The sequence below is a fragment of the Musa acuminata genome, chromosome BXJ1-2 (genome assembly GCF_036884655.1).
Source record: "Musa acuminata AAA Group cultivar baxijiao chromosome BXJ1-2, Cavendish_Baxijiao_AAA, whole genome shotgun sequence".
Taxonomy (NCBI): domain Eukaryota; kingdom Viridiplantae; phylum Streptophyta; class Magnoliopsida; order Zingiberales; family Musaceae; genus Musa; species Musa acuminata.
This window is the reverse complement of record NC_088328.1, coordinates 18,969,615-18,986,030: the sequence shown is the minus strand read 5'-3', so window position 1 is coordinate 18,986,030 and position 16,416 is coordinate 18,969,615. Positions and strand designations below refer to the sequence as shown.

The 16,416-nt window shown below is 35.7% G+C and overlaps 1 protein-coding gene across 3 annotated transcripts; it reads right to left on the bottom strand.

Moving 5' to 3' along the window:
- Nucleotides 1-425: 425 nt before the first annotated feature.
- On the bottom strand, nucleotides 426-16,083 carry LOC135596789 (sodium/hydrogen exchanger 3-like). Of its 3 annotated transcripts, none has more exons than XM_065088934.1 (14): nucleotides 15,741-16,075; nucleotides 15,521-15,639; nucleotides 14,001-14,098; nucleotides 12,254-12,313; nucleotides 12,114-12,160; nucleotides 11,841-12,035; nucleotides 11,475-11,521; nucleotides 9,748-9,814; nucleotides 6,856-6,956; nucleotides 3,570-3,671; nucleotides 2,906-3,044; nucleotides 2,763-2,825; nucleotides 2,610-2,684; nucleotides 426-838 (listed from the first exon to the last, which is right to left on the bottom strand). In XM_065088934.1, the coding sequence occupies exons 1-14, from the start codon at nucleotides 15,915-15,917 to the stop codon at nucleotides 512-514; spliced, it is 1,617 nt and encodes a 538-aa protein (XP_064945006.1). In that variant the 5' UTR covers nucleotides 15,918-16,075; the 3' UTR covers nucleotides 426-511. The 3 variants fall into 3 exon arrangements, with proteins under 3 accessions (XP_064945006.1, XP_064945013.1, XP_064945022.1); XM_065088950.1 differs by having other exon boundaries at nucleotides 686-825; nucleotides 15,741-16,083; XM_065088941.1 differs by lacking the exon at nucleotides 12,114-12,160 and having other exon boundaries at nucleotides 11,841-11,941; nucleotides 15,741-16,074.
- Nucleotides 16,084-16,416: the final 333 nt, after the last annotated feature.

The following is a 16,416-nucleotide window of genomic DNA, read 5'->3' as shown; positions in this document are numbered from 1 at the left end:
TCATGGGAGCGCGATGGGGTACACCATAGATTTCAAGAGAGGACTAATTTGAGCCTCAATTTGAGACCTCATTGACTCAAACGAGAATAGAGGGTAAGAGATGACATACATGATTGATCAAACGCATCCTCATAGTACGCTTGCTTGTACCTTATTTTATGTTTTGTCTCAGGAATAAGAGGTTTGGTCAGCACAGGAATCGATTCTCGGGAGATTCCTTTCACACACATGCATACTGCTCACTTGACATAGTACATCACGCATTACTCAAAATATTAAATCGATATTATACATATCACTGTACAAGAAACATTCTTCCTTCCAAGTTTTCTGACATAAGCAAAAGCAGCTGAAGAAGTACTAAATCTAAATGTCGACATGCTTATACTAGCAAGTATTATTATTACCAGGAGAGCTTTATCAAATCAATTTATATAAGTAAATAGCTACTTGTTTTTTTTATATATTCTGAGAATATTATCAAATAATTGTGAAGAAGAAGAACGATGACTTAAACACCATCAGCCCCGTCTGGGGAAGTGAGTGTGGAAGATGAAAGAAGTGGGACGAAACCGCGCCCACCAAAAACAGGTCTCATATGCCTGTCATCAAACCTTCTCCATAAGTAGTGAATGGTCGAGGTGGGATGCATTATCAGCATGCCAAGGCTGCTCCTGGGATTTGCATGGCTGGTGTCATTGCCGCTGGTTCTGCAATTATCAGGAAATAGGATGTTAATATCTTCCAGGCTCGACAAGTGAGCGTCTTCGCCGTTTGTTGAAGTCCAGTTATGGCACAGCGCAGCTTTGATTAAAGGCTTTGTCACTGATCCAAAAACCTATTCAGATGGTCAGCTTCAAATTGATAGCAAAGTCGAAACAAAGTGCTATTAGGTTATCTCTACATATTATTGTCCAGTGTGACTATGAACTCATGAAGTCAAGAACAGAAAAGCATCAAACAATCAATATAGCACCTAGAAGATATAAGAAGTGGTTGGCAAGTAAAAAAAAGTCAACATTTCTATATTGAAGAAGATGATTTTTTTTTTGTTTAGATATTGAATATGATGCTTAGAGAAAATAATTTCTCAGAACTTTCAACTACCACATCTACGCATCTAGATCCACATATATGTATAAGAAAAACTTGTTCATACTTCTTACAAGCTGCTCCAGTGGCCACATACGATGCAAGTACAAGCCGACGTCTATCTTTGTAAACAGATGTGCTTGAAACAATGCTTAATTATATATTCTAATATTAAGAGAAATTGATTCTTTCACAAAAAGTTGTTTGCTTATTAGCTGTTCGATTACATAGCTGCTCATACTAAGCATTTCGGAAGAAGAGCCACAGGAAATTTAAAAAGAAGATATGCCACTATGGAATACAAGGAGTTTAAGCGTGCATGTTGAACAAAAAATTTCATCAAAATATTGGACTGTAAGAGTATTCACATTAGAGCTTTATATGTTCAATTTTAATCCATTTGTGTTTCCATGTCAAGACATGAGATAATATGGATTTTTATTGGATATTGAAGAAGATTATACCTGCCAAAAATTAGGTTCGATAATATTTTTATAGCTATGAGAAGAATCACAGCAACAGAATTGTTCTCGATTGGACCTGCAGTACTTCCAAAGTCAAAGAAGACATCATGGACAAGGTTCTCCCTTGCTAACGAGAGAGAACACTTCGTATGTACTCTTCCCGATGTAGGTTTATTCATTTTCTCCTTGATTTGTTCTTCTGTTTGCACCTATTTTCTTCTTTTTATACTTTATTTATCTCCCCCTTAGAAAGCCACTTATGTAGTTCATGTTATTTTCCCAATGAAAAAGAATTAGCAGGCTTGTTCAATTTCTCTATTAAAAGAAAGTAACATAAGATTTATAATCAAATTTGTCAAGGAAACCTATCATATTTTCTCGTATATATACAAAATATAAAAATTAGCTTCATTTGGTAAATCTAGCATTAATCATTTGATCAACTGGTGTTTAGAGAATGATGTCATTTGTTGACTAAATAGACAAATCAGAGACAAATGGTTACACCTTATCGTAGTTCATTGCCTCCACTATGTAAGAAAGAAGGAACAAAGAATCAATGGAGATGCAAGCAGTCTTTTGTTTCGAGTATGAATCTCTATTCAATTGACAGTGATCAGTAGTTCTATAGCCATTTTGATATGTCAAATCTCTTCAACGCAAGGCCTAAATTGATTTCATCATCTGAACTCTGAAGAGTTAGTCAATGTTTCAGGAGTGAGAAGAACTATCATGTATTATTTCCTCTTCTTTGGTCCTTTATTTCCCAAAGTAGAACACCTTGCAGTCCTCCCACAACTGCTTTGATATTATTCAATATTCATGCTTAAATTTGTCCCATTTAGACAACAAAAGACGGGAAAAAATAATAATTAGGTAACTTTACAATAACTATGACAGTATAAGCATGATAGACTAATCTAAGCAGAGGATTACTTCTTTTGTTGAACTAAGACCAAAATTAAAAATAGATAAAACTGATCAGACATCAAATTAGAAACTCTCATAAATGAATCATGGAAATTATATGGCAGGGTGATGTTGCAGGCATACCACAGTACTGAAGAGCACTACAACGATTGAATTAGTTATCATGAATGCTCCCTCTTTGGATGAACTTGTCGAAAACTACAACCAAAAAAGCAGGGTATGACTCAAGGAACCATCACCAAGTGAATGTAGAAAGTATAGTGATCAAGGCAAAACCTGGTTGTATGATAAAGCAATGGTGACAGAACCTCTCATTAAGCCAGCCCACCATATTACAAACTGAATGAAAGTTAACATTAGAAAGCATTTGAACAGTATCATATTCATGTTAAGTGATCAAATTAACGCATGGTAGATACCTGCTGCCGAAGGTCAATCTTAGCATCAGATGCATGTCTAAAAAAATTTGCAAAATTTGCTAATGAGAAGACAAATATAGCTCTTCCAACCATAACCAAAGCAAACAACGTTCCACTAGCAGCAACTGTTGTTCCTACACTGAGCAAAAAAGTGTGACAAATATGAGATTTTCCCAGAACATTTATATGGACGTCACTGAATTTTATACGACATAATGCATAAATGGTCACGAAGATGTTCCAAAAACAGGCTATGCAGCCACATATGCCACCGCATTAGTGCATGTGGTCATAAGCCTCCATCTTGGTTCGGTGCTGATATTTGGTCAACCAGGACCAGGGAGAAAGGAGAGGAGGGGAGGAGGAAGAGGCAGAGGAGTAGACTATTGGTAGCAGAAGGAAATGGTGACCTGGACGGGAGGAGATAGTAAACTACTGAGGCAAGGCGGTCGTGGCGGGATACGGTGGGGAGGAGTAGATGGTGGAAGAGGGAAGGGAAAGAGGGCACATGAAAGGAAGAGAAAAAGAAAGAGATGACATAGCTTCTTAATGTTTATATCCAAAAAATTTGAAACAAAATGTATTATTCAAACATTAGATATATTTTATTATGAGAAGCAGTATAAACTAGTACTATTGGAACACATTTCAGTAATTTCCCTACCTAGCATCACTTCTTTTCCACTTGTCAATGTCCAAAGCATCCATACCAACATAGAGAAATATGAAAGTTTCTGAAATGAATGACATTGCTGCAAATGCATGCCTGTGTCAGCATAACAAAAACAGAACTTAGGTTTCATGTATTTGCAGCACAAAAAAAGCTTATAAATGGATATGATGCAGAAATAATTATATTTCTAATGACCTTTTCATGGGAGATGCATGTGCAAAATAAATATGCAGAAGGCAAAGAAAATGCATTTCATTCTACAAGTATAAATAAAGATGTTACAAAGAGTTGCACGGTCTCAGGATAAACAGATTATTGATAAGTATGTTTGAAATATACAGGTTTAGTAAATTAGTTTAACCTTAGTGTTTTATGCATTAAATAAGAACTTTATGTTAAATACAAAGTTCGCAATACCGTACCGTACCAGTATTTCGACCTGGGCTCGGTACCGGTATGGTACGGTGTACCGAGCGGTACACTCAGGTGTATCGAGCACTGTAGCACTGATACAGTGCATTGCTACAGTGCACTGCTGCAGTGCGGACCGGTACTGGGCGGTCCGCGTACCGCTGGCCTGTCGGACCGATACGTACCGCCCGTACCGGGCGGTATGATTCGGTATGGTAGACCTTGGTTAAATAAGTAATTTAGGTGAACAATTAATTATTTTGTCTCAGGGGTGGGCCTGGTAAGGTTGTTCCTTTGAGACCTAGATAATCAAAGTTGAGTTGTGGAAACCATGGTTTGCCCTACCGAACAGTACCGCCCGGTACGGGTGGTACGTACCGGTCCGACAGACTTACGGTACGCGGACCGCCTCTTACCGTTCCGGTACTGCTACAGTGCTCGGCACACCCGGGTGTACCGCTCGGTACACCTCGGTATACCGGTCGGTACACCCGTACCGTACCGTACCGAGCGCGGGTCGAAACGCCGGTACGGTACGATACGGCGAACCTTGGTGGAAACAACCTCTTTATATAAGATAAAGCTGCAAATATTTACTCTCCCATACCCAACGTTGAGAGAAACCTAGTGTACTGGATTCATCCTTTAGTTGATGTTTTTCTAATTCTAAAGACATCTCAGATCTTTATAATTACTTCTAGTTACAAGAACTGTACATCATGCATGAAGGGCAATTACCCAAGGCAATTCTTCAGCCATGAAGATGTTGTAAAGAAATGTGGGAAGTTGCTTATTTACCTCAAGCTAATACCAAATGATAGGATATGACCCTCCTATTGTGGAATCCTTCAATTTGAGGTGAATAGACCCCTCAAGGAAGAACAAGAGAAAACACAATATTTTTATAGTGCTATTAATGTCCCAAACTCCTAATCATGTTACCAATAGAAACATGTTCATGAATCTCTATTAGTTAATAAAATAATATGCTTAGATAATAATGTAAGAATAATTCTCAATTAACCATGCTGTTATCTTCTTATTTGGAGGTTTTCCTTTAACCATAACCAAAGGCAGAGCCAACAAACGTATCTATGCAGACTGTACAAATGTCCATGTGGGTTGCCTATACATTTTGTCTAGACTGCAAGTTTTAAAGCAGAACTGTTTGATCCCTTTTCCCTTCTTGATTAGGACAGATTTTATCTGTAAGTATTTCCATGCAACACTCCTGTCTAGTTCCACATTGAAAGTAAAAGGAGATTTTTGGCTATATAGTTGCAGACCTATTAAGTTAATGAGTCAACTATCTTATTAAGATGGATCTGGTCATGACAAATATAACAGAGTAGATATAGTATTAGGCATAGTGATAGCAAGGTTCGCAATACTGCCCGGTATGATTTGATCCAGGCTAGCACAAGTTTGGGTTCCGAATCTGAAATTAAGATCACTATGGGATGCAAATAGGTAAGGTGTATCATGGATAAAAGGCTAGAGATACATCATAATATGGAACTGCCACTGAGCAAGAGCCTCATGTATAGTATACTAAGGCTTAGTTATGGGCTAAGTTTAAGAACCTTTAGTAAGAGAGATTGTAACACCTCAGTTTGGTTTTATATTTGAAGTGGAAGGAGAATCGAGTTGATTTATAGATTTATAAGACTAGATACGCTTAATACTATTGATTTAAGTCCAAGCATTTTGGATCAAATGATTCAGTCCTATCAAGTTAATGGATTAGTAATCAATGCGATTGGATTGTGACCTTCCACACCAATGAGCTGTAAACACATATCTTGAAATTAAGAAGTCCTCACGGCTTCTATCTTTTGAGGCTGGTTAGCTTGATTGACTTGAGAGGGATTCCGATTGGATCCAATCTATCCTGTAACATCTGACAAGCCACATAAGAATAAGATCTAATAAGTGACAATATCCTCTAATCGTGCGCTTTTAATATACTCTGGATCACTTCTTATCCATCGAAAACCATATTTGTCAAATGTACAGCCTTTGTGCAGCTTACTGCAAATATGTGTTCTACTTCTACATATTGGTAGTCCTTGTGGACCTTCGCTTTGTCTTGTGAAATCAGATAGATACCTCTTGAAACTTCCAAAGCTTTGTCATATTGAACCTGTAGCTTTTGACCAATGTCTTTTGATCTAAGTGTCATGGAGATTTTATGCTTCACTTTTAACAGTATGTTTCATCATCCAAATATTCTTTCATTTGAACAAATAAATCTTTTCATTGCCCTATTTTAGAGAACCATCAAGACCAGAAAAAATAGGTTTAACACCTTGCATAGAAGATTGAAGTTTTAATTATGGTGCTTCAAATGATGATTCAGTTGAAATCTTAATGTACATCCCATGTGTTGCATATAATTTAATTCTGAGTTAGATTTCTAAACTGCAAGCATTATTTTACAGTCTTATCACATTCAACAAAGAATTCTATAAAATAAGTTTGATCAACTAATAAAGCAGTACTAAATAACAACTTATTCTCTCTTGCTTATATTGATCAGACATATACTACATACCAAGGATTTAAATCAACGTCCAATATCATTTAGGTGGATGACCGGTATGGTACCAATATAACAGGTGGAAGACAACCTACACTACCCGGTAGCAATCCAAAAATTGATAAAAAAGTTACCTACCGATACTGAACCTTTGTTGGATCATAAATACCAGTCAGTAAGCATCATACTCATCGCTATTTGAAACTATGCTATATACTATCTCATTTGTAAGTAATCACTAGTTTTCTCATGCCAAATCTGGATTAAGGGAACATGTAACCAATTTAGCATAACGAAGACTATGTTCAAATTGAGAACATCCTTTACCTAGTTGTTATTCTTGACCGTTCAGTAACATTATGCCATGTGTAGTGTGACATGATGATTCCACAGAAGAAGATGGTCAATATTCCACTGAGAGAAAGGAGCTGCCACATAAAAGAATACATCAGTTATGTTCTGGAAGAAACCAATAAATTGACCTGGGACAAAATATATCTAGGCAACATTAGGGTATATTACTTTAAAACTTTAAAGAATTAAAAAGGTAGAAATGTGAAGTGATTGAATATGCTTTAGGTATATTATCTACATGAGCTGTATACCATCGTTACTATCTCTAGATCTAGTGCAGAAAAAAGCTTTTGCCAATGGCACAAATCATGATGCATATTGAGATCATAACACAAAAATAATGAAATAGATGATGAAAGCAAAAAAGAGATTACACAGATAGGATAGTCACTGGATGACTGCTAGGAATAATGATTCTCCCTGGACTGACTAATGGAAGTTTCTAGAGTATATGCAAGACTAGTGATTTCTCAAAACTTCTCTCATTACTTTTTCTATATTCACCAGCAGCTCTCATAATCCAGCAACACCTCCATTTATCTATCCTCTTCACCCAAGCATCCAAGATAGCGACCTTAAGGGTAATACTTTTTGTCCAAATCATATAAATTCACCTCGAGACTTTCTTAGCAAAAGATGTTTCAATGGTATGTGGCTGGTCAGTCATAAGGATCATTAGAGAATCCATAAGATCAATTTTCCATCTCTTTTTCCCTGAAATCTGCCATGAGGGGATTCTATTATCAAGAATTCAACTATATTATACTACATTGGATTGAAAAGCTTTAGAATAAGAATAAAGGCTTCCGATGAAAAATTGGAGTTTGAGAAGGAAGCAACAGAGGACTATTCTGAAGTATCCCATCTCCAAACAATTCTTTCACTCGTTCAAGATGTTAAATAGTTCCTAAAATTGCTGAAAATTGAGGTAAATTTATAACAGATGGACTGCAAACACGAGTGCATGACTTGATTCAAAATTTTTCTGATATCAGTAATTTCAAAAATTCAGAGGCAACTCCTACATACTCTGATTATAAAGGCCTATATCCTTGCTGCAAACAATCCAAAATCTGATTCATTCACCATTTCCGTAACAAATTCAGTGCCACACTTGAAGTCTGAAACTTACAGCTAATTATGCCTGTCCAATGAGAAATGAGATTCTCTATTTTCATTGTACAAATACGCAACGTTATCAGTGAACACTTAGCTTGGGTCATTTTAAAACCCTCCACAACACTTCTTCCAGATTGATAAGCATCCATCATTATTTCCCTGGAAAGCTGTATTTAACTCTTCTAAGTCAAAAAAACCATAATTCTCTCTGATATTCATTCTTGCACCCTCTTGTACCTCCTGATTTCCACTTTTCCTTCCATGAAAAGATCTGAGTTCAACTGTCTTTAGAAGCCAATCAATTAGAACCAATTGAATGGAATGAAAACAATCATAAAATGAAGTAGTATGCTCAAAAGCACTGAATTAAGAAAAAAACAACTTTCATGCAGATAAAAGAGCCAAAATTTCCGCCATCAACCTAGTCTCCGAGTTATAAATTTATTGGCAACCAATTTGACATTTATCTGGTCTTAAGAGAAGGTCCAAATAGGTAATTGAAAAATTAACAAGACAATAGCCTAGGATAATAATTACAACCTTATTCTATCTCATGAAAGTTAATAGACCACAGATACAACTTCAAAGTGGAATAAGAAATGTCTCAAACTTATTAAAATGTCCCTTGAGTTGAACAAAAAAGCATGTAATATCTTTAAATTGAAGGAATCCAAATTCAAGCATGTTTCTAGCTGCCCTATTACTCTAATCACATTAGTTGCTCTACCCATGAGTAAAATTCTAGACTGTAGCAATACATGAAAATTGGAGAGAAACATCAAGGTATACAGTTTCGAATGATATCTCCCAGTACGGGTTTATTGTCGGGCCGGTACGTACCGGTTTATTGTTGGACCGATATGTACCGGTTTATATATATATATATATATATATAAAGGCAACATTGCCTCGTTTTTCTAGGGTGACGTCGCACATTTTATATATATATATATATATATATATATATATATATATATATATATATATATATATATATATATATATATATATATATATATATATATATAGAGAGAGAGAGAGAGAGAGAGGCGACGTCACGCTCGCGTGGGGGAGAAGGGAGGCGACGTCGCCGAAGCAACATCATCGAATTTTTTTTACTTATATATATGTATATATATATATATATATATATATATATATATATATATATATATATATATATATATATATATACCGAACTGTATACCGCTCAGTATCCAGTATCATACCATACTGAGAGAATGTCGAAACTTCAATACGATACAATATTTCAATCCTTGAGAAACACTATAACCATTCCTCAGCGCTCTAGTCACCTTCCATGTGAAGCATTCACCAGGTCAACCAACTTAAGGTGAGAAATGTTATCTATTTAGCTGATCCACATGGCTCTAAACCTTTGTGTTTAAGGACAAGAATGACACCCATTTGTTCATATTGAAGCTTTTTCAAGTCCACCTTATGAGCCAAATTTTATACTGCATTCTTAATACAAGATTATATGCCATTATAGAAAATAAATAAAAAGAAACAAAACTACTCAAAACAGTAGAGAAGCCTTTTTTAATTGTTGATGTAGCTACTTTCAGCAATGCAAAGTAGAGTGTGTCATCTACTAAGGAACACCCTTCCATATACACAGACTGTATATGCCTCCCATAACCATCAAGTGTCAAATAAAGACTTGAGAGTAAAGTAGATATTTCTAAGATTAATTGGAAACAGTAAATTATAAACCATGTATACCTCGGCAATCATATAAGAAAGATAAGCCAATAGCAGCATAATTGCAACTTCCCTGTTTGTAGAATGCCTACATAAAATCAAATACGCCTCATTAACAAGTGAACCAACAGTGACTTCCATGCAAGCGAAGAATGCGATATTTATAATACAATATTTTATTTCTTAAAAAATATCTGCACACAAACATGAAGAGTTTGGAGAAATAACTATGGATCTTGACACCCTTTTAAACTATCATGAGATGAGATCAGTCGAAAATTTAGGTTGAAAGTTGAAACAGGTTTCTTATTGTAACTAATACCTATAGTTGGATGACTAAAAAGTACGGAGTCAAAAATAAACAGAACTCTTAAAATAAGTAACATGATAGAATACGTAGAAACAACTTCCACCCAAGCATGAAATATCTAAACAAAAAGTGAAAAGGGTATGATCATGTGTGCATTTCCTTTTAATGAGACTAAAGGAATTTAACTAGCATTACTTTTGAACTTAAAAAATATAGTTTAGAGCAAATAAAGCAGTTATTATATATGGCTTAATGGATAATCCTCATTACCAGCAATAGATAAATCGGTATCATTGTGGATAATTTCAATGGTTTTTTTCTGATAAGATCTAAAATACTAAAATCTAAAATTTATTCCTTTCATGGATTAAATGGTTGTTCCTAATTCTCATTAATACTGACTGGTACAACTACAGATATAGTATGAGAATTTGTCATATATCCAAGAAATAGCCATAGTCCTTGCCGGATAGTTTTCAGTGGTTTTATCATTTAACATGCATATAATTATTCATAGGTTTTCATCTTTATATATTTCATTTTTGTCAAAGTGGAAGCAAGCAACCAGCACAGTGCAAAAGTGTTTGTCTACATCATCCATGCTAGCTAGCATCCATATCCATGGAGCTATGAATAATTCCATGATATGCAACCTAGGTATAATACTATGATGACATAACTCTACAAGCCTTTTCATCAGTAAAGAAGTGTTTCATCACAATAAATGACCTTTCCATATGTTCAGAAAGGGCTGCTAATATCCATCACCAATTTTTTACACTTTCAAATCCAAACAATTGGGACACCAAGTTCAAAACAGATGCAACCCAAATGTAACGTAGCTAAATTCAGCTATTACTTTGTCTCTTCAATACACAATTTTACACATTTATGAACTGTAATTTGCTCTAAAAGCAGATAGATATCACCATGTCACATTACAGACCTTTTTTCAGCTAACATATGAAAGAGGACACTTCAAAATTCATGTTGTGCCATATATGACATGGTACCGGATAGAAATATTCACTAGATGTTTAAATAACAAGAGTTAATGATACATTTTGAATATTTTATCAATATATCATCACACAATAACTTGACCACTGTCTTTTGCTAACCATCAATCTACACAAAACCAATTAAGATGTACAATCATAGAGCTAGCCAAAAGTGCCATCTATAAAGTTATTGCCTAAACAAGAAACTAGCTTATCAACATAATCTGTTCATGACAATCTCCCTAAGCAGAACTCAGTTACCTAGTTTAGAAGTTCGTTTTGGTAATATGTATGCAACAATTATGCAAAACATGATAAAAGCGAGAAAAGAAAAAAACTTCGAATAAATTATATGAAATTATAAAAAATAATCAAAAACAGTTGTGCAAACACACTTCGTACAAGAAGAATCTAAAAAGAGAAGTTGCTAAACTAACCTTCCAAAGTACAATTTCTTTATGATATATGCACTCAGGAGTCCAATCTAAAAGGTACAAAGCACAAGTAATCTTAATAAGAATGACTGGTACTGGGAAGGGGAACTATCACAAAGCATGATCTCAAATAACTGATTGAAGAAACTACATTCCTCATGACTTGATAATATACATTCTATTTGAAATGTTAAGAAACTTCATTCTAAGAGTCAAGTCAGTTGCTATTTCTACATTATACAAAGATTAACACTGAGATAAATCATGCAATAACCTGGCGAGGACAAAACTGAAATAGTTGCCAACACTTCTCAATGCCACATACATGAATTAACATATTAGTAATTTCATTTTGTAATTAAAACTTACCATTACTCCAAGCGCAGTGCTTGTAAAGAAGAGATAAAGAAAGGTTCCAAATAGCTTTATTGCAGTCATGGCTTTAACATGGCTGAGATTCAGTGATTGGACTGCATTGAAAAGTACAATTGAAGTAGCATCATTAGCAACTCCCTCTCCAAACACAAGACTGTAAAGTAGGGGTGTTTCATCTTGGTTGAGAACCTTTTATATTAAAAGGGAAAAGAAGAATTAGCTAGCAGAGGTAAAAGAAAGTTGTTGATTCATATATAGTAGTTGTACCTGTAATGTGCACACTGAGTCAGTGGCTGAGAATATAGCCCCAGTAGCTACAAGTGATTTAACTTCAAATGTTACAATGGAAAAGCAAACTAAATACAAAATGCAAATATAATGCAATAAGAAAATTACTTGAGACATACCTAGGTACTGTTGTATCTTCAAGGATGTAATGCCTATTTGCTTAAATAGAAAGTATGAACCTGTTAATTAAAATAAAATTATTATAATTTACATGAAAGAGTTTTGTAAGTCAGTTGCATTGCATAACAGTACTTGACGGTAAGGTGAGACAATCAAGAATGTAATTTTCACCATGCCTCTCGCCAATAACTTGTCATCAAGATGATGCTTGCTAGCCAGCCTAACACGGCATGTGGTTCATGCCAACTGTCACAAGCAAATGATGCATCTCATGTAGCCATAATATGGCACAACCAATATGATTGAAACTCACACCATTCTTGCAATTCAAAGCTAAAATTCTGTCTACATGAAATGCCATAAAACAAATACAAGTCATCTACTACTACAAATGGATATGAAACCCATGGTTAAATGTTAGTATAAACTAACTCAATTTCTGCAGAAGCAATTGCTACCAATAAAACAAGGAAGGTAATTCACAGGAAAAAAAAGGAAAAAAATCTTAATTTGCATAAATACCATATCGAGTTCTGTGGAGATTGTTCAGAACTTGACACTATGATAGACCAATCTATTGAATACTCTACCCTAGATGACACAACTGAAAGAACTGATGATCGATGACAAAAGCATTATAATTTTTAGCTGTTTCCAGAATGAAGTTCAATTGCAGAGATTACAATAACATGCTTGTATACACTGTTTTAGACATGAAGAAACAATTTAGTGCATGCACATGCCATATATCACTCTGTGGGTGCCTGAAACAGAGGGTTATAGATATTTTTAATACATAACTAAGAGTATTTCTACTGTATATAGCATCGCATCAATGTTCATTTCAGTAGTAAACCATTATACATATGGACAAAAATGCCCATAATAATTTCTCTACTTTTTCTAAGTTGTCCATGCCTCCTGTTTAGAATATTTCTGTCTCCTCTTCTTGTCATCCAATGCTCACTAGGAACAGGCCAAAAAACCAATTTCCTACTCCCAAATTCATCTTCATTATACAACAGACTGGAAAATTAGTTGATGGGCACAAAAAAGGATAGAAACAATTATACTAACAGGTACTTGGCCTAAAGGCAAAGGAGTCAGTTGATGTTTTGAATGAGGTTTATTTGTAAGTTGGGTTATATTCCACCATTTTTTCCAATGGAGGCAAATAACAGAAGTGAAATGTGAATCATTAGGATATGTTGGTTTCTTCTTGATAATAGTGGAAATGCTATGGATGAGATGTAAACAAGCCATAATAATGGGATTTTTAGATAACACATCCATTGATTTAAAGTATGTTCTCTAACATAAAACTACACTAATATATGGAGAAAAATTGTCTCCACTGATTGTTGGGTCTATGGCCTTTTGTGTCATACCTTTTCAAGATTTGTTCCATTGGAGATGTCTTACTAGAATTCCAAGATCGTGTCCATGTTTGATAGCTCATAGGTAATGCCAAAGAAATAATAAAAGTAAAGTATAATATAGGTTGTATTAGACAAAGAAGGTAATGTTAATATCAAATAGAAACAATAAAAAGGATGTACCCAGTGCACGAGGGGATGTACATTAAATAGAAACAATATGCAAATAAATTGTAGGTTCACAATGTTCCTTCATCTCTTCACATATAAATCAAAAAATGAAAATTGAGAGAGGGGATGTGCATTAATCATAAAATAACTGAGTTCCAGATTTAAGTTTGTTGACATTCTAAGAAACAACACTTCTTACCTGTGGAGATGATGCAAAAGGATATTAGTGTTCCTAGTACACCAAACAGTAGAATTGTTGAGAAATTTCGAAAAAATTGTTTTTTCTTGACCTGAAAACTGCACATAAATTGGGCTCAGATAAGGGAAGAAATTTGTCTAGAAAGAAAACTACCATGACACTGAAATTGGTATTTGCTTAATAACGCTTATGCAAGTAGCACACCTGAAAATTAAGTTATTTAACTTGTAAGATTAAGTAAACGATCTCAATCTCACCAATTCTGCATGTAGATAAAACTGTGCCTGTGTGAATAGTCACTTAAGAATCCCTCAAGTGCATGTAAATATAGTTCAGGACATGTCATATTGCACAAATAGAATTCAAATTCAAGCATGAATAAGTATATGTGCGACGATACACCCTGATTAAGTCTTTGCTCTTAACTAAGTCATATCACTTTGAAGAATCTTTTCTCTAGTTCATTGCTATCTTTTTTTGAAGCATTCACCACATCATTTTTCAGCCAAGTTTTTATGAAATTTAACTTTGACTCCACGATAAGGTTGCATACCAAGTTTTTATGACTTTGGGTGTCAAAGAGTAGGGTATTCACATATATTGCTAAGTATAATCTTGAGAAAAAATCCATTATTTTTAGTCTCATGCTCTTCTGCAGATACATGCTCTTAAACAGTGTTTTCCTTGGCATGTACACACCATTACGTGATCAGCTGCTGGCATGATGCATGTCATAACTCCGTGCCGTGCCATCAGTATGAATCTTGTCATCACTGTGCTGATAACAGCAAGTAGTGGCTTTTGAGAAAATTCCATTGCTTTTAGTCTCATGCTCTTCCATGAATACATGATTTAACCAACTGTTTTTACTTGCCACGCACTCACCATTGTGCCGATCAGCTGCTGACATGATGCATGCACCAAGTATATGCAATGCTATGAATCCTGTCATCACTGTGCTGACACCAGCATATAGTGGCTTTTTAGAAAAATCAATTGCTTTTTAGTCTCATGCTCTTTCACGAACATATGCTCTTAACCAAATGTTTTACTTGCCATGCACACACCATTGTGCCAATTAGCTGCTGGCATGACACATGCCACAAGTATATGCAATGTCATCAGTATGAGTCCTGTCTTTGTGCTGACACCAGTATGAAGTGGTATTGAGAAGGGAGGATTAGAAAGAAAAGATAATTATTGAAGTATTATGTCATAAGAGGGTGTACCGCTGCTGACAGTGTATCAGCAGAGAATGTGCTGTCCCAAATTAAAAATTGTGCTCTTGGTTTCTACTTTAGTTTCTTTCGGCCTAAGTTTTCACCATGAAGAAATTTACATCAATATATAAAAATATACATGTGCCAGATAATCATGGGTTTTATATATATATATATAGCAGAAAGGAATGAGAAAATTGAGTAATTTCAGTAGAAATGATCATCTTTGGTTTTCTTTTATGCTCGTATTGTCCTAATCTACCAATTAGAAGAGTCAAAGACTACAGTAAGGGGAAATACCCGGCGTTGAAGATGATGGGAGGCAACAGATATATGAAGAACAGCTCCTCATCAAACGTGAGGATGCGGGACCTCTTCCATTTGGTAACCAACAGCATCACAAGACCAGCACACAAACCCTAAAAGAAAGAATGAGCTCATGAGCGTAAATAAAGCAGACCCCAAGCTACAAAGCCTCAGCTCTAAAACCAGGAGAGGAGAAGGGGGCGGGAAGCCAAACCAGGAGGAGGGAGGCGATGGACTCGTTGGCCCAGCGACTGCCCTCGAGGAGGTGACCGATGACGAGACAGGCGCAGAGGAGGGCGACGAAGACGGTGATGGAGACCACGACCGAGGCGGTGGCCACGGTCGTCGGGATGTCGGAGGCGGGGAGGGAGAGCACGGTCGAGGTGGCCATGGCGGTGGCTCTGCGATAGGCGTGATGGGAGGAGACTCCTGGTCTGTGGCAATGGGTTTGGCTTTTGCAGAGATCGATGAGAAGGACACGGCAAAGAGGGAAGGAATGGCAGGTCGAGAGTGCGATATATACTTACCTTTCGTCTCGTTTGAACGACCGTTCGTATTCATGGCTTACGGCCCTCTCCATCAAAAATAAAAACATAGATGATAGAAACATCGGGTAATGGATGAGAGGGTAGAGATTACCAGAGATAGAGACAGAGACAAAGACAACAAAGGATGAACATGAGTAAAATAAGAACAATAAATGGGTAATATTATCTTTCACAAAAAAAACAAAATCCTCTTATCAAAATTTTTGAAAACGAGAGCATCAATTTCTCAAAAAGTAGAATTTTTATTTCCAAAATTTATCCATTGCAGATTACAATTCATCAATATCATCTGTTATTACGGGAATCTTAAAGTATCTCGTCGCTCTCCTCTACCAACTTTAG

Bases quoted from the DNA above. Each gene is read 5' to 3' on its own strand.
- LOC135596789 (XM_065088934.1), bottom strand. From the start codon at position 15,917: ATGGCCACCTCGACCGTGCTCTCCCTCCCCGCCTCCGACATCCCGACG. The intron at 12,161-12,253 runs GTATGTCTCAAG...AATCACTTGTAG, and splicing joins GAAGATACAACAGTACCTAG to CTACTGGGGCTATATTCTCA. The intron at 839-2,609 runs GTATGCCTGCAA...CCATCTGAATAG, and splicing joins TAGTGCTCTTCAGTACTGTG to GTTTTTGGATCAGTGACAAA.